General features: G+C 39.6%; 2 protein-coding genes across 11 annotated transcripts in view; one reads left to right on the top strand and one right to left on the bottom strand.

Annotated features, from left to right (window-relative positions):
* The first annotated feature begins 1,767 nt into the window (after positions 1 to 1,767).
* SERPINA10 (serpin family A member 10) lies at positions 1,768 to 14,859 on the top strand. 8 transcript variants are annotated; one of them, XM_075426314.1, is made up of 6 exons: positions 1,768 to 1,853; positions 5,804 to 5,892; positions 6,535 to 7,274; positions 8,770 to 9,043; positions 10,221 to 10,368; positions 14,578 to 14,859. In XM_075426314.1, the coding sequence occupies exons 3-6, from the start codon at positions 6,566 to 6,568 to the stop codon at positions 14,767 to 14,769; spliced, it is 1,323 nt and encodes a 440-aa protein (XP_075282429.1). In that variant the 5' UTR covers positions 1,768 to 1,853; positions 5,804 to 5,892; positions 6,535 to 6,565; the 3' UTR covers positions 14,770 to 14,859. The 8 variants fall into 8 exon arrangements, with proteins under 8 accessions (XP_075282429.1, XP_009935113.2, XP_075282425.1 ...); XM_075426315.1 differs by lacking the exon at positions 5,804 to 5,892 and adding an exon at positions 2,592 to 2,733 and having other exon boundaries at positions 1,774 to 1,853; XM_075426313.1 differs by lacking the exon at positions 5,804 to 5,892 and adding an exon at positions 2,574 to 2,733 and having other exon boundaries at positions 1,781 to 1,853.
* Positions 14,859 to 24,363, bottom strand: part of PPP4R4 (protein phosphatase 4 regulatory subunit 4) — a 74,936-nt gene continuing 65,431 nt past the window's right edge. For all 3 annotated transcript variants that reach the window (XM_075426307.1, XM_075426308.1, XM_075426309.1), the window contains 2 exons: positions 23,894 to 24,032; positions 14,859 to 18,385 (listed from right to left, as the gene is read on the bottom strand). In XM_075426307.1, the coding sequence (XP_075282422.1) occupies positions 18,361 to 18,385; positions 23,894 to 24,032 (164 nt within the window). In that variant the 3' untranslated portion in view covers positions 14,859 to 18,360. The remainder of the gene's footprint in view (positions 18,386 to 23,893; positions 24,033 to 24,363) is intronic.

Raw genomic sequence — 24,363 nt, 5'->3', positions numbered from 1 at the left:
TAATTTTGCCGAGCACAAAAGCTAGGTATGGTTTTGTATACATCAGGTTTTCCTCGTATGGTCTTCTTGAGCCTCAATCACAGTAGAGCAGTCTCCATAAGATGCACAGATTCAGAAGCACATCACAGTAATGCAGCTTTGTTCAACCATATCAGATGCGAATTTCTTCCATGCAATGAGAAGACATTTAAATTTCAAATCCAACCGAATTACCCACAAACAAACATTGACTAGGAAGCAGGAAAAAAAAGTACAGTCATCTGGACACAGAACTGAAGTTCTGGAGTCGCTGGGGCATTCACAGCAGAGCTTTTCACGTTTAGGGAACAGGCTGCATGATGTTCGGGCAGGGCCTTCAATCAGTAACCCTGTCTTACGCTCCCCTGTTCTTTAACACAATGCCTACACTCGGGACCTATTATGACCAGGATTGTTTCTAAAAAGAATAGCATTTTTATAGAATTTAAACCAAAGAAGAATTTAGGTACCTACAGCCTGTGACCCTTCATGACCCCTTTGCTGAACTTCTCAAGCACATAACTCCCACAATTGCCCTCCAGTAACGTGTCTAACATGTCCTTGCAGTGTGGGTACAAACCTGGTCAGACCACGGAAGGGCTATATTCAGGTCTTACACACCTCCTAAGCAAATCTTGCACTTTGTAAGCAAACGCTGTTGTCACTTTTATAGAAGTAATACTCATCAGCAACAAACAAAAGCCTTTCTGCACTGAGTCCTGGAGAACCAAGTCCTTTACGGACTTTCTAAAATGTCATCCTTTTCTCTGACAATGCTTCCACTTAGACTGCATATAATAATGTTTTTAGTTCAGTTGAAAAATAGAGACTAGCTCCCTCATCTTAAGTTTGAAGGCCAAATTCTTTTTCTTTTACAATTCAAATCAGAATGAAAGGTTCTGTTTCATTCAGGAGTATTTTAAAAAGTAACTTAGGAGCATGAAGGGAAGATAGGGAGTTTCATATTTATATTTTCTTTGGAATTAGGCCCATGATCAAAATAGTGGAGAATTTAGATCATGCCCACACTACAGAAATTGCTGAGTAAACTGTCTGTCTTAAAGTATGTGCTTTGCCTAACTAATAACTCTCAAGACCCAAAGCTGGCCTGCCAAATCTGTCCGATCAAGACCAACTGAAAATACAAAAAGTTTATTCTTATTTGTCATAGCTCTGCACAACTTTTGCAGGAATATCAGCTTCCCTTATTTTGCCTTCTGTAGGAGAAACATCACTCAGTGCTTATCAGTTGGTTAATTCTGGCATCCTGATATGTTGCTGAACAGCTGGCATGCTCTTGGAACAGGGAGTGGAGCCCTGGTCTCTCCTCTAAAAGAAATGGCTGAACTGCAGGGGGAGGGAGCTGACAACACCCCAACAAATGTTCTGTACCTTCTCCCTCCCTCTCTTTTCTTTCTCCCTGCCTTGGTGAATCGTGACCTATTCTTTTACGAAAGCGGGTATTTTAAACAAGATTGGGTACTGCTTCCACCACTGAGAAGCTCAGAGCCTGCCTGTACAATAATTGTCACAGGCGACTGGATGTGCAGAGCCAAACCCTGCTGGGGTGCGGAAGGCCTGGAGCCAAAGAGTTTACTGTTCTCTTGTTTCTCATGAAAGAGATAACATATTTACCAGAATATAACCCTCCCTTATTATGCCATTTATGGGAAACACAATACTCGGTGTTTATAAAGCAGTTAATTTATAACAGACAAAACCAGATTATCAGTCTTTGGAAGAGTAAATATTTGTTGAAAAGCTTCTATATGGGACAGACATCTTCATCTCATTTTTAAATGTAGTTGGTTGAGAAAAGAGGAGCTACTTAATAGGTAAGACAAGATTTATATGAAGCATTCAGATTGTAAAGGAAAGGATTATAGTACTTTTATATGTAGGCATAATTTTATATATTTATCAGCTATTCTCTATATATGATGTTTTAAATGATTCTAGATCTTAATCAGCATTCTAATCTATTTTTCTCTTGCTTTAATGGCCTCAGAAGAAAAACGCATTTGAGCAAGAAACTTCTTTCTTTACTATCTGAGACTACTAGAAACAAGTGTTTCTTAAAATGGAAAGAATATTAACTTTGCCCTAACACTTATATGTTTATTAATGCATAAAGTGAGTTCTCTAAAATTTGCCATAAGCTTCACTCAGGTCTAAAAATACAAGCCTACAATGTGCAAAAATGTCACTTTATTGCTTCCTGAACTGTTTTTCCTAGTCCAAGAGGACATGCTTTATTTCTGCTACTAAAAGTGAGTGATAAAGCTGCTGTAATGTTAACTTTAAATTTTTGCAATCTCAAACTTGCAGTGAATGCTTAGCACAATTGTGAGGTTCTTCTTCCTGTGATGTTTGTTAACACCCAAATCAGTAGCATCTGTGTATGCCTGGAGATGCAGGACTCTTGAGTGCTGAATGTTCTGGGATGTGCCTGTAACCAAGGGCTTCTGCATCTGCTCCATACTTTCAGTCTGAAACCCATTTGTATTAGGAAGGCAGAGCCCTCTGGAAGGCAGCTCACTGCTTTCCCCGTTCAGTCCCTTCACATCTCCCAGGGCGATCTGGTGGCCCTCCAGACCTCAGAGAGACACAACAGTGACGTCTACCAAATGCCACAAGGGCAGACATTGCACAAGAATTGCACCATCCCCAGGACAGATGGGGAAGAGCTGGTGCTCTGCAATATCTACTGAGCAGGTAGGCCTGATGCTCTTTTAGAGGGACCACTGCTGTTGCAGAAAGCTCTTTCTCTGTGACTGAATATGATCAAATCCAAAATTTTCCAATCCTTGCCTCTATGCTAGAGCGGACTCTGCAGTGTTCAAGGACACCTCTTTGAAGCAGGGAAGACCCCCAGGGGAAAGGACATCCTTCTTCGCTGCCAGGGCAGGAAGAGCACTGTAGCAGGAACAGAACCTCAGTGCCCATGTTATTTCCCACAGAAGTGGGTCACTACATAAGGAGCAGAAATGCCTTGCAGTCTCTGTAATAGCTCTCTACAGCACTGCTTGCAGTCCGTCCAGGGGAGAGCAAGTATCCCAACCCTGCAGAAGTCGCATGCACAATTTGGTCAGCAAGGCAGCAGCTGAAGTCAAGCCACCCCCTTCCCTATTCCAGTCCTGCAGAATCCAGACACTGGGAATCTCACTAAAAATAAAGCAAGAGTTAATGGGAAAGAAAATAAAGAAAAATATTCACAACCACAGTAAGCTGCATATTTTACTCTGTTCCCTGCCTGCCAGGCACTCGAGAGAAAGCGTAACATTCAGGGATTTCACTGCCTCCCGATTAAGTCATTACAGCCCATCTGCGTTGCACCAAGTACAGAACGTGACCTATTATCTCAAAAGAAAATAGCACACCACCTGACTGCCAAAAGCACCCTGTGACTTGGCACCCAAATGTCTCAGTACTCACATCAACATACCTTTTCAGGACTAACTCCCACAGCCTGAATCAGGCAACTGTAAAATTCAGCTGAACTCTGAATAAACAGCAATCAAACAAAATCAGCCTTCCCATATGCCAAATCACAAATTATACAATGACCGTAATTTGCTGTTACAGATCCTTAGCTTAAAAGGAATAGTTAATAGCTGCCATGTGTTTTCTAGATTGCTGAATCACTTACTACTTTAATGATGGGCCATACAATCCATCTTTTCATCTCATTTGTCATTTGCATGTCAGTACAACAGAAAAGGATTTTGTGCAGGCTTGGTGGTTTTGAACATCCTGTTTATTTTACAATGGGAAAACGTGTCTCCAGATTATGGCCATTGAAGATTTTTCCATCACCACTACATGGGAAAGAAATTCATATAATGCTTTGATGGAAAGATGAATGATAAGCATACTTGCATTTTATGCTTGAAAAGCGCAAATTTACAGAAGCAATGTCTGATGCTAAGGTTTGCCTGAGGCCTTCTGTAAGATGTGTCCAGTTCTCTCCATTTTGTTGGACAGATGAGAGACCCTGTATTAACTTTGCTCAGAAATCACAACTTGTGTAAAATACTGTATTTTTAAGCACAGAACAACTGTTTCATATTTGTGCTATTTGACATTTAAACATGGTATTTTCAGGGATGAGATAGCACTGACAAACCTGCTTCAGCATTTGCTGGACAGTGAAGTATAAAAGAACAGGGAATTCTATGATACGTAATCAGGAGAATGTCCTGAATGGAGTAATGAACAACCTATAGCAGAAGGACAAAAAGTAAAATGAAATGATGAAAGGCAAGCATTCCTCACAATGACATTGTATTTTCAGTCCTGCGCCCCATAATCTTTTCAGGGCTTTGTAAGTATGGGCAGTAACACAGAAATTTCACATCAACTTACTAGAAACAACAGTACACACCAGGCTCTCAATACAAGCACATCAGCAGCTGCAACACCTTGCTCTGTACAGATATCGAGGTTAGAACTTCAACCTTGTTCTCTTGCTGAGCTAGAGGCTGACCCTCCCAGTGCAGCCATATATTAGGATGTTAGCCCTAGGGATTCAAACACAGTAGCCCTACTGTCTCCTTCATCACTGCTGTGTATGTTGCATACAAAACCTGGTATGTTTTAACAATATTTATCTAGGTTTTCACAGAACTTTGACCTTCTTTTTGAGGTTACTTTTGGCAGTGGAGTGTTGATCAGGTTCACTGGCAAAAATTTCCTCTGTCTAAATCATTCCTGTTTCTCCAGGGCCACATCAGTACACTTCACATTTGTAGAAACACTTCACCTCTTGCTTCTATACTAAGCTCCAGATGTTTTATCGGTACTAAAAATGAACTAGATAGAAGTATTTTTACACTTGTCATGAGAGTATCTGCAGCCCAGCTCTCCACCAATCTATGAACACAAAGTAACAAGGGAAGAGTTGACCAGGCAAGAGGTACGATTACAGACACCATTAAAATCTGCAATGTGTCCCATTTTTTCCCCGAATGAACTTTTCTGTAAGTAAGCGAACCAAAGCTCAACAGAAAGTAAAAAAAGCACTTACCTCTGGGTTTCTTCGAGCACATTAATCTTTCAGTACTAGTCAGTATCCCTGAAAGAATATTTTCTTTACAAAGCGCTACTGATGCCACATGAACATCAGGATCTCTGTTTTCCTTTACATATGTGAAAACAGCTCATCTTGACTAAGTGTCATTACTGGCGTAATTCACTGTTATGCTATGGCTACCTACGTCAAGACTTTGTTTTTCACTTGGTTAGATGAATGAATGGGTAAAAGTCCCATAGGCACAGATTCTGCCTTGCCTTAGACCAGCTTTGTGCAGTCCATATGTCAGTGGAGTTGATTCTGATTTATTCTGACAAGTTTGGCTTAAGGCAATCTCTTAAAGACAGACTGGTTTTGTCTAATCTTAATTTTCCACGTAACCAGACAAATACATCCTTTTCAAAAATTTTAACAAGGTTTAAGTTACACGGCAAAACTCTGCTTTTCAAAGTTTGTAAAAGTAATTTGTAGCGGAGAACTCCAGCATTCTCTGAGTCACGTCTGAAACACTTTGAAAATATTCACATCGATAAATATTTTCCTGTGTGGTTCTCAGAAGTTACCATTTCTGGAACAAAACTTAGTGGTTGTAGTTTGATTTTTGTGTATAACATACAGGTATTTAAGGTTCTGTTTTAAAAATAAATTTAATATTGTTCTCTAACTCTCAAAACCAGGTTGTTTTCTGGGTTTGCATTTATGATCCCAGAAAATCAGACTTTTTGTGCTTCTCAAGTGTGTTTTTTTCCCTAGGGAGTTGAATCTTCTTGATACAGCATGCCACTAATACAGAACACATAACGTAACAAATATTAAGAGTCAACATTTCTACAGAAGGGATGGTAACTGTCAGGCCACTACTGTTATCCGGGAAAAGACGGATCCCATAAGAATGGAAGCCATGATTAAGTAGCATACCATAGAGAACACAATCCCCTTGCCAGTGCCAAGGAAGTGCAGAAAGGGAGCTACAGGTCTCTCAGCTCTCAATAGGTCGCCATCCGAATTTTCTAGGATTAGTCTGTGTCAGAGCTCTCCAGGGAAACTGTCATTTCCACCACACGTTCTTGTGCTTACAGATGACATCGGTTTCACAGGAGTGAAAGCGGCCATACAAATCCAACAAGCCAATTTTTCATCTTTGAGCCATATATTGTACTTCAAATCCAGGTTTGATTTCGTAAAGGAATTACACGTTAGCAAGGGCAAATCAGTGAAACATTTCTGACACGAACCATTAATATGAGAAGATCATGACATTTCTTCTGGATTCATTTAATAATGCTGGAAATGTCTCTCTTTCACTTATCTAAATTAGACCTTTCAGATAGGAACCAAATCTTAGATTTAGAGTGTATACACTGAAGACACAGAAAGACCACCTCACTACATCTACGACCTTTTGCACTGTGAATAGAAGAACAAACTAGAAAGTCATTGTGTTGCCTTTTTTTTTTTTTTCCTTTCTCCATTTTCTTTACTAGAAAAAAAAAGACTTCATTACTGGATGTCAACATGAAAACAGGAATTTACCTACTTCTATTAAGTGAAATATGTGTTGAAATCAGCAAGGCTGGCATCAAACCTAAAACTCCAAAGAAGGAAAAAGAGAGTAATTTCTTGGAAAGAAATAAAAATGTCAACATTTCTGAAGCGTGGCATCATCATAAAAACATCTCTAAACCTTTTGAGGAGCGAGGTCTTGAAGAGTTCACTCTTTACAATTTCACTGAAAAGACTGCAAATTTTGGATTTAACCTCTACAGAAAAATCGCAGTGACACATGATAACAACATAATCATCTCTCCCCTTTCCGTATCAGCTCTCATGACCGCATATATGCTGGCAGCCAGAGGGGAAACACACAGACAAATAGAAAAAGCTCTAAACCTCCAGGCTCTGAAGGACAGAGTGGATCGCCATCATTTACCAGCTTTGTTTAAACAACTGAAAGATAACATCACGATGAATGAAGAACTTCTCCTTGTGCAAGGTACTCTTTCTTTTATCCAAAAGGACTTCAGACTCAAGGAGTCTTTCTTCAATTTATCTAAGCAGTACTTTGATATGGAATTCCTGAGAGTGGACTTTACAAACTTCACAAAGGCAAAATTCGTCATAAATCAAAATATTAACAAAAGGACCAAAGGAAAAATCCCTGAGCTTTTTGAAGAGCTTGAGCGCCATAATAAACTGCTACTTGTAGACTACATTTTCTTTAAAGGTAACTGTTGTTTTTGTTTTTCCAAACAATTATATATTAGAAGAAACAGGACTCTGGCTTCATCTGCCTTAGGAGAAGTTTAAATGAATTCAGATGTCCTGACCTCTAAATCTTTGTCTAGATTTTCTTTCTTCTATCAGGTTCATTTCACAGGAAATTATTTTTCATGCTAGGGAATTCTTCTATGTTTTCTTCCACACAACAGAGCCTCAAAGGGAACAACAGCCCTGCATCAAACTATCTCAATCCATCTGCAAGCGATCCCTCTTTATGACTAAAAAAGATGTTTAATTTTCACTCACCAATTAAAATGAAAAAGCCTTAATCATGATACTTTTTGAATGCTGAATACTGGGCATAAAAGCATTGAATGTCTTTACACAGTACATAAAATCATGAAAACAAGAATAATTTCTCTATTTCAGTCAAGAAATTTTTTCCCTAGAGGAATCAAAGTGACAAAGTACCCCAATATATCACCTTAAAAGGCGAGGGAAAGAAACAGCTGTGATAGACAGACTGTTCTGTGGAGAGGTCCTCTACTGCCAAACATCTTATGCTCCTTCTCCTGCTGTTGAGGTCTTTCTGACCGCTGGCTTAGAAGATAGATAAGGGACTCCAAGAGGAGGTCGTGGCAATGACAGGGAGCCACAGCCCACCCTTTACTCTGAAGCCGCCATACGGAGGCCAGAGACACCTGGTTAGGTAAACAGCACAGACAAAGAGCTAGGGCGACACAGGGGACAAGAGGCCTGCTGTGCAGAGAACCCGCAGTCACAGCCACTACTCCAGGCCAAGACACCCAGCAGGTGCCATCCATGGAAACCCCACTAAAATAAATGCAAACTTGAGAACAAAGAAAATTACCCCCCAGCCATACAGTCTCCCTATGGACTAAGTTTATTCTTTCATATTTACAAAAGTGCAGTTTATCCAATGCCAAGGTTACTCTCCCTGGCAGAAAATCAGAGAAAATAGATAAATGGCTGTAGCTACATTTGAAAGCAATGGTAGAGATCAGAATCATTAGCACAGAAGAGGACACATTCCAGTGCACCTTACAAGTCAGCGCACTGCTGAATTCCCATCCAAAAGGCTCTGTAATTGATTTGAAAACACGACATTGAACAGCTGGTAGAGAATTCCAGAGAAGGTGATATGTTTATAAAAGATGAATGCTTACATGGCATTCAAAAACCAAAAATGATATTAGTTCTCAAACTGACTGGCAACTAATCAACCTTAGAAAAACAATTTCCCTCCTTTCCCTGCAAATGAAGGAGTTTATTTTGTGTATTGCTTCCTTTTCCTGCTGTAAAAAATTTAAAGCACGTATACTACATATACAGCAATTGTCATCCACTTATCCCAGACACACCTGACATCCACTTCAACTACATACAGGAAATATCCTATACTTTCTTTAAGGATTTTCTGAATATTTTTCTGAACAAATCTGAATGCATATAATTATTTAATTTCTTTCCTTCCTCAGGTAAGTGGGTCTATCCATTCAATTCCAAATTCACAGAAACGGAGACCTTCCACATCAACAAATACAGAAGCGTACAGGTACCCATGATGTTCAAGTCAGACAAAGTTAATTCAACTTTTGACGAGAACTTAAGATGCACTGTGATAAAGCTACCCTACAAAGGGAAAGCCCACCTGCTGATTGTCATCCCAGAAAAGGAGGGAGATTACATTTCACTTGAAGACCATTTGACTACAGAGCTTGTGGACTCCTGGCTTGGAAACATGAAAACCAGGTATTGCTTTGACATCCATTGTCCTTAATGTCTTTTATGTCTTGCAGCAAAGCAATAAAGCATAACAAAGATTAGCTGGTCTTCCTAAGCCCTTAAACATGCTGGTGTCTCTGCAGCATTAGGTATCTACAAAGTAGGGGTCCTTTAATGGCCTACTTGCAGCCCAAGTGGCATGTGAAAGCTTCTACTCTGAGTGACAAGTCTGTGGCTCATCTCAGATACAAATGTTTCTCTGAGGGCACAGGCAACCTAGATTTCCCAAATTCTTCCTTAGGCCTTCCCTTCTCTCTCCGTAAATTTAGCACTGCCAGGCAAAGTGCACAGTAAATCTAGATATGCAGTATATTTACGAAACATTTCCTACCAGTGGAAACTCAGAGTAATGGATAAATTTGAATATGAAACTGTTAACCCAAATTATTCCAGTGAAATGGAATGGAACACCTCTCCTATGAGGAAAGGCTGAATGAGCTGGGGCTGTTCAGCCTGGAGAAGAGAACGCTGCAGGGAGACCTCATAGCAGCCTTCCAGTGCCCAATGGAGGCCTACAGGAAAGCTAGGGAGGGACTTTTTACAAGGGCATGGAGTGACAGGACAACAGGTAACAGCTTCAAGCTGAAAGAGGTTAGCTTTAGATTAGATATAAGGAAGAAGTTCTTTACTCTGAGGGTGCTGAGGCACTGGCACAGGTTGCCCAGAGGATTGCTGCGGATGCCCCTCTCTGGGAGTGTTCAAGGCCAGGTTGGACGGGGCTTTGAGCAACCTGGTCTAGTGGAAGGTGTCCCCGCCCATGGCAGGGGGCTTGGAACTAGATTATCTCTAAGGTGCCTTCCAACCCAAACTGCTCTATGATTGTACGATTCTATGAAGTGTGATTCCTGAAGTGATAATTCTTCGCACTAGTCAATAAATCAGTGTGTCACCCTGGTATCAGGGCACTCACTGGAAGTGCTGGTGGCAGTATTTTATAGAGAAAAGGAAATTATTTCTATCAATCATCTTTGGCAGTCAGCACGTCAGAGACAATATTCTGCCAACTTAAATTCCAGCAGACTCTAGTTTTTGCCTCTTCTTTTTACCGTATAAAGCTTAATTCCCCAGTAGCATGCATTTCAGCAGCCAAGTGATCTACCACACAGTCCAAGTTTGCACTGAACTTTTTTTTTCCCCCAAACAGAAAAGTGGATATTTCATTTCCAAAGTTCAAACTAGAACAAAAATACAAAATGAAGAAATTGCTTCATGCTCTTGGAATTAAAAACCTCTTTACACGTACAGCAGATCTTGGTCATCTCACAGATCAAACATATGTAGCAGTTTCACAGGTAAGCTTCCTAAAATTATTTGCTATTTCAATTGTAATAGTATATAAAGGGCCCAGCCAAGAGACTGTATCATATACACTTACAGGGACACTAATAGCAAAGGACCTCCTCTGCCAAGTACATGGAATCTGCACACCTTAATCAGTTTAGATCCCACTTCAAGTGCGAGGTGTGTAGAAGGTGCGGTTACATTTCACACGTGCTTAACACCTTCCAAAGCTATCCCATCCCAGGAGGAAAGCTCTGCCTCAAGAAGAATACAGTTGGGGGGGGGAAGGACGAAAATCAAACAAAAACCATGAACAAGAAAAATACTGTAAATGACAGTCAAGTGGCAAAAGCTGGAGCAAGGAAGGAAACCCAGAGAGGGAATCCTTCACACACAGTCCAGAAACAGGTATTCTTAACAAATAAAGAACTTTAGAATGCTCAGATAATGAAACCTCAGAAAGTAACAATGAAAAAGAGAAGTTGAAGTAGTCTTGTCTTTTCTTCTGTGTAACTTGGCAGAGAAAAAACAATCTCACAGCAAAGCATTAGCACAACACAGTTGCGTTCCAGCCCATACGGATGTTCTACTTCATACACCAAAACTTTTAAAGATCAGCACTTAAACAGGAAAAGGCAAGGGTGGTGAATGGCCAAGAGAGAGGAACGCAGCCCCACGGAAAAAGAGGAGGAAGAGAAGACAACTCAGTACCACTATTTAAGGAAGAACAAAGATGAATTTCAGAAGACTGACAGAAAACAGAAGCAGAATGAGAAGCAGAAAAGAACGGAAGAGAAAGGACTTTACAGCCACACCAATATCAGAAAGGAACCAGTCCATGTGACCAGAGACATCCCAGGAAGAAGAAACAGCTAGACTACATAAAAGACAATTTCCTGGTGACAGGAAATTAAGAGTGATGGTCAAAGAAAGAAGATAAAAGAGATACCAGGACTGGAGTGTGTGGAACAAGATGAAATGAAATTAATGTTAAGTGTAAATTCATACATTAAAGTAAAAAAATGTCTGCAACAAGCTGCATTTATGAACAGTTGAGGAAAACAAGACTCAAATGGGATTGACACAGGATTTAAAAATATACCTTTATAAACCTATGTAAGGAATTCACATAATGCAATTGCTTGTGGTCATATAGGGTTGTATCACGTTCATAATGTAGGACCATAAGTCTGGGAGAGACTTCACAGAATCACAGATTAGTTTAGGTTGGAAAGGACCTCTGGAGGTCAAGTGGTCCAACCACCTGCTCAAGCAGGGTCACCTAGAGCCAGTTGCCGAGGTCCATGTCCAGATGGCTTTTGAATATCTCCAAGGAGGGAGACTTCACAGCCTCTCTGGGCAACCTGTGCTAGTGCTCAGTCACCCTCACAATGAAAAGGCGTTTCCTGATGTTCAGAGGGAACCTCCTGTCCTTCGGTTTGTGCCCACTGCCTCTTGTTATGCCACCAGGCATCAGTGATAACAGCCTGATTCCACCTTATTTGCACTCTCCCTTCAGGTATTTGTACTCGATCAGAAAGAATTCTTCTAAGCTATTGGTGCCGCTGTTACAAGTCTCCCTACACCAAATCCTTCCACAAGCCTTTGTGATTTGCCAAAACTGTTAATTAGTGGCATGACAAACACTTCTATACAAGTTTAAAAAACTCTAGGCCCTGAACTAGTTTTTCAAAATTATGCTGGCTTAACAAAATAACCTTTCAGGGAAATGTAACATCCTAAGAATAAATATTTAATGGATAAAATTGCAGTGATTTTCAGTTTGGTATAAACTATTTCACTTATGGGAATTTGTACTTTCGTCCCATCGTCTTGATCATATAACTATTCCACGCTGATTCACAGCAGTTAACATCATTGCGTTACAAAAAAATTACACTTGAATAGTAGCTGCTGATATTAGAAGCAATATGTGCATCAGCTACAAAGCGCCAGAAGAGCACCCTGTCCCTGTGAATCATAGAATAGTTTGGGTTGGAAGGGGCCTTAGAGATCATCTAATTCCAACCCCCCTGCCATGAGCGGGGACACCTTCCACCATACCAGGTTGCTCAAAGCCCCAACCAACCTGGCCTTGAACACTTCCAGGGAGGGGCATCCCCAGTTCAAGAAAGATGAGAAGCTACTGGAGAGAGTCCAGCAGAGGGCTACGAGGATGATGAGGGGACTGGAGCATCTGACCTATGAGGAGAGGCTGAGAGAGCTGGGCTTGTTCAGCCTGAAGAAGAGAAGGCTGAGAGGGGACCTAATAAATATCTTAAGGGTGGGTGTCAGGAGGATGGGGCCAGACTCTTTTCAGTGGTGCCCAGTGACAGGACAAGGTGCAATGGGCACAAACTGAAGCAGAGGAAGTTCCGTCTGAACATAAGGAAGAACTTCTTCACTCTGAGGGTGACGGAGCACTAGAACAGGTTGCCCAGGGAGGTTGTGGAGTCTCCTTCTCTGGAGATATTCAAAACCTGCCTGGATGCGGTCCTGTTCAGCCTGCTGTAGGTGACCCTGCTTCGGCAGGGGGGTTGGACTAGAAGAACCACAGAGGTCCCTTCCAACCCCTACCATTCTGCGATTCTGTGATTCTCTGGGCAACCTGTGCTGGTGCCTCACCATCCTCAGAGTGAAGAATTTGGTCCTTGTATCTAACCTAAATCGATCCTCTTTCAGCTTGAAGCTATTACCCCTTGTCCTATCACTCCATACCCTTGTAAAAAGTCCCTCCCCAGCTTTCTTATAGGTCCTCTTCAAGTACTGGACGACTGCTATGAAGTCTCCCTGCAGCGTTCTCTTCTCCAGGCTGAACACCAACTCTTTCAAGCTGTCTTCATATAAGAGGTGCTCTATCACCCTGATCATTTTTGTGGCCTTCTCTGGACCCGCTCCAACAGGTCCATGTCTTTCCTGTGCTGAGGGATCCAGAGCTGGATGCAGGACTCCAGGTTACATCTCACCAGAGCACAGCACAGGGGCAGAATCAGCTCCCTGGACCTGCTGACCATGCTGCTTTTGATTTGGCCCAGGATACGGTTAGCCTTCTGGGCTGCGAGTGCACATTGGCAAGTCATATTGTGGTTCTGATCAACCAGCATCCCCAAGTCCTTCTCCTCAAGGCTGCTTTCAATCCATTCTCTGCCCAGGCTGCATTTGTGCTTGGGATTGACCCGACCCATACCTGCACTTGGCTTTGCTGAACTTCATGAGGTTCACAGGGGCCCATCACTCAAGCCAGCATTAAATAAGCCTGCTCTGGATGGCATCCCTTCCCTCCAGTGTGTCCACCACACCACACAGCTTGGTGTTGTCAGCAAACTTGCGAGGGTGCACTCAGTCCTGCTGTCCAACTCACCAACAAATATGTTAAACAGTGCTGGTCCCAATGCCAACCCTTGAGGAACACCACTCGTCACTGGTCTCCACATCGAGCTGTTGACCACAACTATTTGAGTGTGACCATCCAGCCCATTTCTTACCCACTGAGTGGTCCACCCATCAAATCCATGTCTCTCCAATTTAGAGACAAGGATGTCATGCAGAACAGTGCCAAATGCTTTGCACAAGTCCAAGTAGATAACATCAATTGCTCTTCCTTTACCCACCAATGCTGTAACTGTTGAATAATGATAGCCAGTTTAAATTTAGGTACATTTAGCAGAGAGCTCAATACTGGTGAAGTCCTTCAACCATCTTTACATAAGTCATTCCTAGAATTAGGAATCTGGGAGTTGGGAATGCACTAGCTGACTAGGCAGTTGACCAATACAGACCTAAATATAGGAAAAGTACTCCGAGGTACACACAGGCTGAAAGAACAAGAAGGGATCAGATTCTGCCAGGTTTGCAGTTTCAGTGGGAAGGGAAGGTCCTCAGACTAATCCAAGACTTCATCGCTGTACGTATTTACTCTTTGCTACCAAATGTACAAATTAGAAATATACAGAAAAAATCCACAGATTGGTCCATTTGCCTAAGCTGTCACAAAAATCAACTGTGGGTGCCCTATCCAGTCAGTGTTTGTAACTGATGAAAACAGATCTCCTGCTTTTGAGAAACACTCCCTTGCACAGTTAGGTGTCACAGAGGAGCACTATACAAATGCAACAGTTGCTTCATGCTACCAGCTGCAGGAACAAAATCTATAGATGAGCCCTATGCTCAGAATTCTTTTTTTTTCCTGTCATGTATTTTACTATTACATTGCATTCCAGGTTGTCCAAAAGGCGGTAATTGAAGTGGATGAAGAAGGAACTGAGGCCACAGCAGCTAGTGGGTCAGAAATAACTGCATTCACAGTGCCTCCTGTCATCAAAGTGGATCGACCATTCCTTTTTATGATTTTTGAAGAAACTTTTAAAACATTACTCTTCATTGGGAGGGTGGTTGATCCAACAGAAATGTGAATAAAGGTAACAGTTTATATTCTGGTGTATTTAATAGGTTTTATTTCTATTTTATTAATATACATTAGAATAAAAAGTGAAATATGAAAATGTGAACACCTGTTTTGTCTCTCCAGCTAGCAGTAAGTCATCCTATTACAATTTTATTAATGCCCAAGTAACAAGCTAAATTCACTAAGGCACAAAGTGACAAAAACATGTCTTGTAAAACCTACTATGCAAGTTAAAAAACCCCACAGAACTGAATTTTCAAAATTCAACATTTTAGTGATCAGTTTGAATGAAAACCAGAGACTCATACGCCAAAATATTCAGAAAGCTCACTCCCAAATACTGTAGCTTGATGTTCCTCAATGTTATCTTCTGTTGTGACGAGACTTAAGAGCATACTGACCTCAGTGTTAGCAAAATTTGTCCACTTAGAAAAAGCAGCAGGATCAAGCCCTGAAAGAGAATTTACAGCCTCTGTCTAGAGAGCTTTATTTTATGACTGCAGATATTGAGCTGAGTCTATTATGAAGTCTGCACTGTCTGGGAGTATGACCTCTTTCAAAGTGTTTATTCAGAGCATCAAATCACCTCATTTTCTCAGGGTACATGATGTGTCTGCTTTTAAAATATTATTTATATTAATGACAAAATAATTCTGAAAACTAACTTAGGTATTCTGAACCTGGAAAATCTGAATCTGTATTACTTCATAGCACCAAGCTGGGCTCTCCTAAAAAAACAGAATTTCTGCATGTATTATCATCTAGATATCAGAGTAAACTACGTAACAGGACTCTATGCCTGAATTAAGACAGACTTTGTTAGGGAAAAAACTTACCTCCATAAAATTGGAATAAATCTACTCACAGAGCTGATACTAAAATCTAAAAGATGTTGCCAAAATGTTTCAGAAAAATATTTCCATGATCTAAATACAATTCACTTTATTCAAGTACTGCAGTGATTCCAACAGAACAGCAAGATCTTTAACATTCAGTATATATAGGACTCCACTGCTAATTAAATTTTAAAGCATGAAACAATGCAAAAAGCTACTTCTAACTACATATAACTGACACATCTAAGCACTACTCTACTTGCTCATACAGCCTTCACAAAACAGCTTCCCAAAAGGGGGCAGAAGAGTTTTCAAAATCCTTCGGCACAGAAGCTTCAAAGGTGTCTATCGGGAAATGCACAGAGACAGGTGCATCCACAAGAGAAGATACAAAAGATACATTACAGGGTAAAGCTGGTAAACACCTCTAAAAATCACCTAAGTTACCATTCAATGTCCATCCACAGCAGCCCACACACCGGTATAAGCCTCTCACAAAAGGGTTTAGCAGGCAGACTCTGCTATCTGACTAAACTACAAAGGTGCATCTAACCTCATGCAGTATGAATGAACCCAGAAAGAAAGAGAATCACTTGTCCCTGCCTCCAAATGATTAATAGGAGGAATGTTGCTACAGAGAACCACCCAATTATTACTGTAGAGCTGACCTCCAGCTGTTATTCCAAGTTGCAGGTAAAAACAATTCTATGAAGGGTTCTAAAGTATTGGTGCTGTTCAACAGAAGTAACGCAGAAGTAAGCAGCCCCACAAAAGACTGCTGGGATGGATGTCTGTAGCGCGAAGGACTGATGAAGCATACATGAGACACCAGGAGTATTGTACATGGAAGATGTGCAGTCCAAAAAACAGCTAAATAGAATATTTAAAGATTTCATAGGAGGAATTTAATACATAGTAGGGTTATTGAGTGGAGCATGTGTTATCAGCATTAAATAAATTAATCAGTTGAAAATGACCGACAAATGACAGCCAATAAGAAACAAATGACAGACTGTATACAGAACTCATTACATGCTTATTAAGGGGAGAAATAGCTTGGATTCGAGTTTTTGAACTTACTCGCTGTTCTGCACTGCTCTAGTAAAGGCATCTGAGGGTCAAACACAGTTTTGAGTCCTGTTCTGCAGCTGGGTACTGCTGATCCGAATTTGGTCCCTGGCAGAAGTCAGACTGAGAACAGACGCAGCAGTCTCCTGCGGCCCACAGGTGAGCAGCTGTAGCTGGCACGTGGAAATAGCTGTCGCTGGGGAACTGCAACTATCTGCTTTCATTAGAGAGACAAAAGCAGAACCTAGGAGGAGCCAGTATAGGTCATCTGTATATCTGTATCAGTATTGCATGTTAATTATCATAATGCTTGAAGAAGTTTTTAATGTGATTTACAAGATCCTATGCCAAGCTGCAGAACAAACTGAAAACTTCAGTGTTTGCACAGAATTCAATGTCTGTGACTAGAGACAGAGAATACACCTCAGTCCAACCGCAGTGTAAGAAGCTTCAGAATCCAGACAGTAAAACGCTGTTAAATCCAAAGATACACTTCGTACTTCACACAAGAGAGCATACATCTAGCATTATTACTATTTAAATACCTTCTATAGGTAAATGCTTTTATTTATTTAAATTATAAAAGATGCCCTGAGAAATTTTTTCAAGAACATGCATGTACAGCATTGTCCTAGGTTTTATTCTGAGTAAATCATCATTCATATTTTTACATTATAAAAAGTAACCACACACGCATATGCATTCACAAATCAGATCATCTTTATCATACATCAATAGATTTTAAAACCCATGTATTTCTGATATCAATATGCTTATGCTGCTTCCATTTTGAATTAGAGAAGCTGACAATAGCTTCATAGGCTCTCTCAAGTATTGGCATAAATAGAACTTTTTAAAATAGAATTGCATGATTTTCCACAGACAAATTTTGATAGAAACATTAGCATTAATACAAAGAAATGCAGATGACATCACTGAAGCATGATAGCTTGCAATAGCAGCTGATTAAAAACTAGATTCATTGTTATAAATTATTCAAGTGAAAATACACTCTGAAATACTAAAAATTAAAACAAGTATTTATACAACAATACTTCTGAAATAAAACCTTTTTTAATATCATCTGGAGACATACATTTTTAGAATGCTTTGAAACTTACACAGGATTTTTTTACAAACTTAGTACTTGTAAAAACATTACCTCCAAATTCACAGCACAATGCTACTGAAGTTTGTTTTTTATAAACTGATCAACGGTTCTGTACTTTGGTCTTAAATTAGGTTCGAAGGTTTTTTAAAATGTGGGATTACTTTTTCATATTCATAACAATTCCTTCTATTTCTATACATAAAATATGGGTACTAATAACTGCTAAATTGTAAATAAGCCAATTAAGTAATGGATATGTGCATTCAGAACCCAAGAATTTAAACTCCAAAGGCATAACTGAAGAAAACAAAATCTTCCCTTTAGCTGCAGCAGTTAAGAGCACATAGCTGAAGTTGTATTTCATAACATTTCACTACGACGTTAGAATTCTGCAACCATTACGTTACTTATCAGAACATATTTTACAGCTTGGGATTTTATTTAAAAGATGAAAGGTTTTAACATTGCAAGATGCATTTTATTCATTCCAGGCATTAGAGAGTCCCATCTCCTGCTCCCACCTTATTGCACCAGAAGGTTGCTTCCATCAGTCTCTGGTTCCCTTCTTTTTCTGTCAGAAGATCTAGGAGTTTGATTTTCTGTTTTTTCTTCATACAAAAGAACAAACACACATAATACATTGTCGCTATATTATTAAATAACATAACAAACTGCTATTGTGTGCAATATTTTAATATAATTCTTAGTTGATGTACTTCAAAGAATTACTACCTGCTCTACCGTACTCACTGAAAAAGCCAAATGGACACTTTCTGAGGACATTCTTCACAAGAAGGGTGTATTTCTGCCCTAAGTTTTCTACAGAAGGTCATGTAGAGTTCCCTTTAAGTGAGACAGCTAAGGTAGCACAAGCAGTCTACTCCTGGCTACAAATAATGCCATGATAAAATATGGGGAAAGTGGAGATGGGGAAGAGGGAGAAACTTAGAGCTCTTTACAGTGTTCTTTCTAGGTCTTCTGTTGACAACAATGTCATTTGGGCAAATTCTGCATTTTTCATAGCCTTAATTTTTCAATCTTTAAATATACTGTTCTTCAGTTTCAGAGTTGTAGCTATGCCAATTACCAACTGTTTGCAATAATCAGAAATACTTTGAAGAACAGGGCTTAACTTTTAGTGTTCTGTGGAAATATTAATTTGCATCAATATTTTACAATATCATTTACGAACAATGCAAGATACTGTTCTGTTTCACTCTTAAAATTGCTGATGGAACCTAACATGACAATATATCAGTGTCAGGATACCTACTAGCTTCATTTTAGAAATGGGACCCAAATCTCTCCCAATGAACCTCAGAACTCTTACCATCTTAAAACAGCAGTATGACAACATGGTTAGAAGCTGTAAGTAATCAACTCCAAGTGTAGTACGTCAGTAGCAGAACTACTTCACATTGTGCTCAACTTCCTAAGCAATTATATGATTGGATGACATAAACTACAATATTTATACATATAATTGTTACAGCGTGGTCACACACCAATGTGGATGTCTAAAAGGTCAGTTGTGGGCATCTTACAAAATACTGACATCAATTTATTTTTAAGAAATTGATATCTATGCAACAATAAATCTACTCCCATTTTTTACAAGATGGAAAACCTGTACTCGTCATTCTTGAAATTTTAATTGAAAGTGAAATAAAATCAGACACTATCTACATGTCTACAGGCACAATGCAAAACTCTTCAATGCTGTCTATAAAGTTGGATATTTTTATTGATGAATCTATAAAGTTCTGGAAAACAGTTTGAACAACTGCAGCAATGTAAACTCAAGCAAAACAGCAATTCCTGTCCCAAAAGAAAGTATCTTAACCTCACAAAACCAAAAACATTTAAAAGAAGATAATAAAGCTACACAGCATAATAATACAAGACTGGACTACTTGATGGAACACAGTGTGTATGAATCTCATCAATTCCTGCACTAGGATGATTCATGATCTAACCGGCAACTCTTCAACAGAAAGTCAGAAAAGCACGTGTGCTCTGCAGATTGACTTAAGTAAAGTCTTCTGTGGGATGAAATACCCAACCAGTGCTCTTTGCGATTCCTTCCTATTCTGTAAGGTCCTTAAAATCAGGTACTCATCTCTCTTGTGATTCCACCCTTAAGTTATACAGGAGCATCTTCAGCATAATTCTTGCATTTTCTATTGACTGAGTATTACCTAAGGTCTAGCAAATGACACCGAAGCTAATGGTCATTTTCTTGTCACCTGCTTGTGAGCACTGGTTCAGTATTTACTGAGAATTTCTTGCACTGACATTACTTTTAAAAAGAGGGAATATTTTAACTGGCACATGCATCTCTGAAATGGGACAAACAAACCGTTTGAATTCATGAGTACAGTAAGTAAAGACCTCGGTTCTGCACCAAAGTAACTTCGGGTTTTGAAAAGCTCCTGGAACATGAATATGTGAAATCAGAAGTTCTTCATCCCTGCAAACTGCACTATATTGTCAAAACTGAACATTTGCCAAAATTCAGTAGAGCAGTTTTATGGAAAAGATTACACTTAAACAATGAGGTAATACTGTGTCCAAACATAAATCACCTTAAACTAAGATTCATTGCTTAAATGTGTTGATATTTTAATTATTAACGTATTACTGCCCAATCTTCCATTCTTCACAAACACACATCATCACTTAGAAAAAGAAACATATTAGAAGTTACCTTACTCATATTTCAGAGCTAGTAAACTAAAAGCTAGGACGTGCCAGAATTAAGATGGCCAGTGCAGTACTTAACCAGCACATCTGTAAATTTACCTGAGGATATAATCTGAACATATACTCAATTACTATTTTCTCACAAGTATCCTGCATTAGTGAGTGCATGGATGGTGACACACATTCATGAGCACCTATTCAGTTACAACTCTCATTGTACAATTTTCAGATTGTTCTCTCAGGAAGAGTCATTTCTGTCAACCGCTTATACACTTGGATATTCAATTTTTCCACCATTCAAGTCAGAAAATAATACTTCCTTGAAACCGACTTTTTTTGTATTTTAGTATGTGTATATTCAGCATCAGAACTGACTTTCTGAACAAAAGAAAGATAAAAGAGGTACACCTAAACCTCTCTGTGATCAACAAGGTTATGCAGACAAACGCATTTACCACCAACCATTCCTGTATCTCTTAATCACAGAATCACAGAATCACAGAATAGTAGGGGTTGGAAGGGACCTCTGTGGGTCATCTAGTCCAACCCCCCTGCCGAAGCAGGGTCACCTACAGCAGGCTGCACAGGACCGCATCCAGGCAGGTTTTGAATATCTCCAGAGAAGGAGACTCCACAACCTCCCTGGGCAACCTGTTCTAGTGCTCCGTCACCCTCAGAGGGAAGAAGTTCTTCCTCATGTTCAGACGGAACTTCCTCTGCTTCGGTTTGTGCCCATTGCACCTTGTCCTGTCACTGGGCACCACTGAAAAGAGCTTGGCCCCATCCTCCTGACACCCACCCTTCAGATATTTGTAGGCATTTATAAGGTCCCCTCTCAGCCTTCTCTTCTTCAGGCTGAACAAGCCCAGTTCCCTCAACCTCTCCTCGTACGGGAGATGCTCCAGTCCCCTCACCATCCTCGTAGCCCTCCGCTGGACTCTTACAGAGCCGCTCCATTTTTTTTATTAAAACAATTAAGTATTGGGCTAGATCACAATAGACAAATTCAATGGACAGTGCAGCAGATATTATAGCAACTTGAGAGATGTGTTTTCCCATAAGAATACAGAACATTAAAACTCTTATTCAGAGCTAAATGTAGGTCATCCTAAGCCTCCTTTTCTTTCTCAAAAAAATTTTTTTTCTTCCCCTAGTATATCCTCTTGGCTTCTGACACTATGCAGTTTAGGGACATTCTGAACCAGAGTGAGCATCCTGATCATTGATCAGATACCTACTTTCAAACAGTCTGCTCTTAAGGTATCCAGCCGGGAATGGTACTGTGAGACCTGAAGCCGAGCCTCTTACATTCCACTTTCCCGCCTGAAGACAAGGTATAAACTGCTTTCTGTGAGTCTTTTTCTGTCCCTTTTGTATTCAAACTAAGTGACAGACAGAAAAACCTTTGAAATTTGGAAAAGTTTTCTGTGATGTAACAACTACATCTAACTAATCTTCCCATCTAACTGCTTCATGAATACTAATCCATTTATTTTCCTCAAATCCTTGTGAGACAGAGTTTCTACAATGGCTGTAAAAAAATTCACAATATTTGAAATAATTTTCTGGTTTTAAAGAGAGGGAACAGAGGTATACAGGGATTAGGGTGAAAGCACATGGGGTTTTGAGCACATCTAATTTTTGAAAGTATGTAGCACTGTATGTCATTTTATGTACTCAAGATATATGTCCCATTTACTTCATAGATCGCTGAAAATGTCAACATGTCTACTAACCTAACTGTTAAGTTTGGAATCAAGCACTTTGCAGTAAGTGACCACCTAATGATCACCTACAAAAAGTCCAAAGTACCGTGGGTAAGTTTAAGAGCAGGCATTCAACTCTGGCAAAGAGAAGGATAGAGCGCAATTTGACTTGGCACCTTAAGGTACTTCTGCTATGAAACCACTGACTCCACCTTCATTCACTACTTGTCTTCCAACCTTTTCTACAAAGAAAATGCAGTTTTAAAAACAACAGGGCATACGCAAGCTTGATTTCATTCCACAACAAATTCATCTTGTACAGTGAAGGTGGTAAACTTCCAGCAGAAAAAATCCTATGTGATCACACAGTGAGAGGCTGTATCATAATATAATGTATACAAGTAGCTGAATGCAAACTGTTCAGAGAACTTACATTCATTAAACTTTTGAGTGTTTTATTTTACAATTCAGGAATTTTATTAACTTCTATCTGTGAGTGAAGTTGGAGGGGGTTGTTTTGGTTTGTTTTTTAAAGGAACCTGAAAATACTGAAGTGGAAAACTATGAGTTCATACAGATACTTAATTCATCAGAAAGGACCACTCAAGAGATAGCACTATCACTATTGTTTCCTCTTTATACCTGGCAAACCAGTGTTTTCTCTTTCCTATCTGGTGCAGGCTCTTTATCTCAGGTCCATTACCATTGACCAGTGTTACATTTTGGACTCTCCTTTCATTCTTGTCTCTCATACCTGTTCAGACTTCCAAGGCCCAGCTTGCATTTCCCCATACTTATCAGCTTCTGGTTCTAGTTTCTATTACACTTAAGTCTATTTTCCCAAACAACTTCCATTTCTTGCTATAGCTGACTCCTTTCCTTTCTCCATCCTGCCTTGGCTAAGAAAGCAAATCTCTGATAGCAAAGAAAAATCTGAGCACCCAAACTTACAGCTACTCCAATGACAGTAATTTAGAACTACAATTTATGGTGTAAAACCAACCTGCAGGGAATTAGTTGCTTGAGTCTACAGAGATTTGACTAAGCACACATCACAGCGATTTTCTAAGACTGTTACACTTCTATCACAGAAGCAAACAAATTCATCTTTCATTTTGTTCTTGTAAAATGTTGAACAGTTTAGGCTTATGTTTAAAGCAAACCAGACTGAGGGAGATGCCTAGCATCAAAATCTTTTATCTAGATGGTTAAGGTAAGGCAATCAAGGCAGCCTTAATAACCAGCAGCAGTACCAGTTCATCATAAGTCTCAAAATTTGTCACAAAATTATTACATAATAACACATAAACATATATAAGCACATAAAAAAGAAGGAAAAGGAAAAATTAAATCATGTAACAATACTTAAATTCTATTTCTCCAACTAGAGGCAGTTAAATCACTGTGACTGTAGTCATTATACATCAAACGCACTAATCTTCACTTTGTCCCATTTCACCCTCTCTGTAATATACCAGCTGAATGCTAACATGTGCAGGAGAAACAACGCGAAAGACGAATTAAAAGGGAACACAATCTTAAAAACACTTGTAATTGCATACATCACATTTCTCCCCTGCTATTTTAGTATTTCAAAACCTGGGTGCAGAAGTATCATAAATATAGGCTTAATTTTACATGGCTCCTTTGAGTTCCCTTTGAAAATGTCACCCATAAGCTTGATTTACCCTCTTGTCGACTACTTACATGCTCATCTTTCGGGACTGACTCTCCTTATTTCCACTGTTCTTTTGGTCACCCGAGTTAAATAAGTTGCGAGAACAAGAACTGGAAGGGAAGGCAGCATTCCCACTATTACCAGTTGCATGAGTCCGGAATGAATCATCTGAAATACAGAGCTTCAGTTTAGACAAATAATTTTTTTTCTGAGTAAAATACACAGAGAGTAAACAGAATGAGTTGTTTATCCTGTAACAATAGTGGCATATTTCCTATGGCAATAACCCAAACATTTAACCTTCTGTAAGGGAATGGTTTCAACGTAACATTTCTTCAAGTATTTTTATGAAAAAATGCTCAATAAAAATAGTTAGATGACACATTTGGGAAGAGAAGATTAATACATTTAATATATGAAAATAGTGGGATTTAATTGGTCAATCTTGAGCTGCTTAAAATTCACCTATTTCATCTAAGCTAATTGTCTAGTGTCTAAT

Source organism: Opisthocomus hoazin, chromosome 7 (assembly GCF_030867145.1).
Source record: "Opisthocomus hoazin isolate bOpiHoa1 chromosome 7, bOpiHoa1.hap1, whole genome shotgun sequence".
In the NCBI taxonomy this organism is placed as follows: Eukaryota; Metazoa; Chordata; class Aves; order Opisthocomiformes; family Opisthocomidae; genus Opisthocomus; species Opisthocomus hoazin.
The sequence above is the reverse complement of the archived record's forward strand: the minus strand, read 5'-3'. Positions and strand labels throughout refer to the sequence as shown.

Bases quoted from the DNA above. Each gene is read 5' to 3' on its own strand.
- SERPINA10 (XM_009936811.2), top strand. From the start codon at position 6,566: ATGAAAACAGGAATTTACCTACTTCTATTAAGTGAAATATGTGTTGAA. The intron at 7,275-8,769 runs GTAACTGTTGTT...TTCCTTCCTCAG, and splicing joins AGACTACATTTTCTTTAAAG to GTAAGTGGGTCTATCCATTC. The intron at 9,044-10,220 runs GTATTGCTTTGA...TCCCCCAAACAG, and splicing joins CTTGGAAACATGAAAACCAG to AAAAGTGGATATTTCATTTC.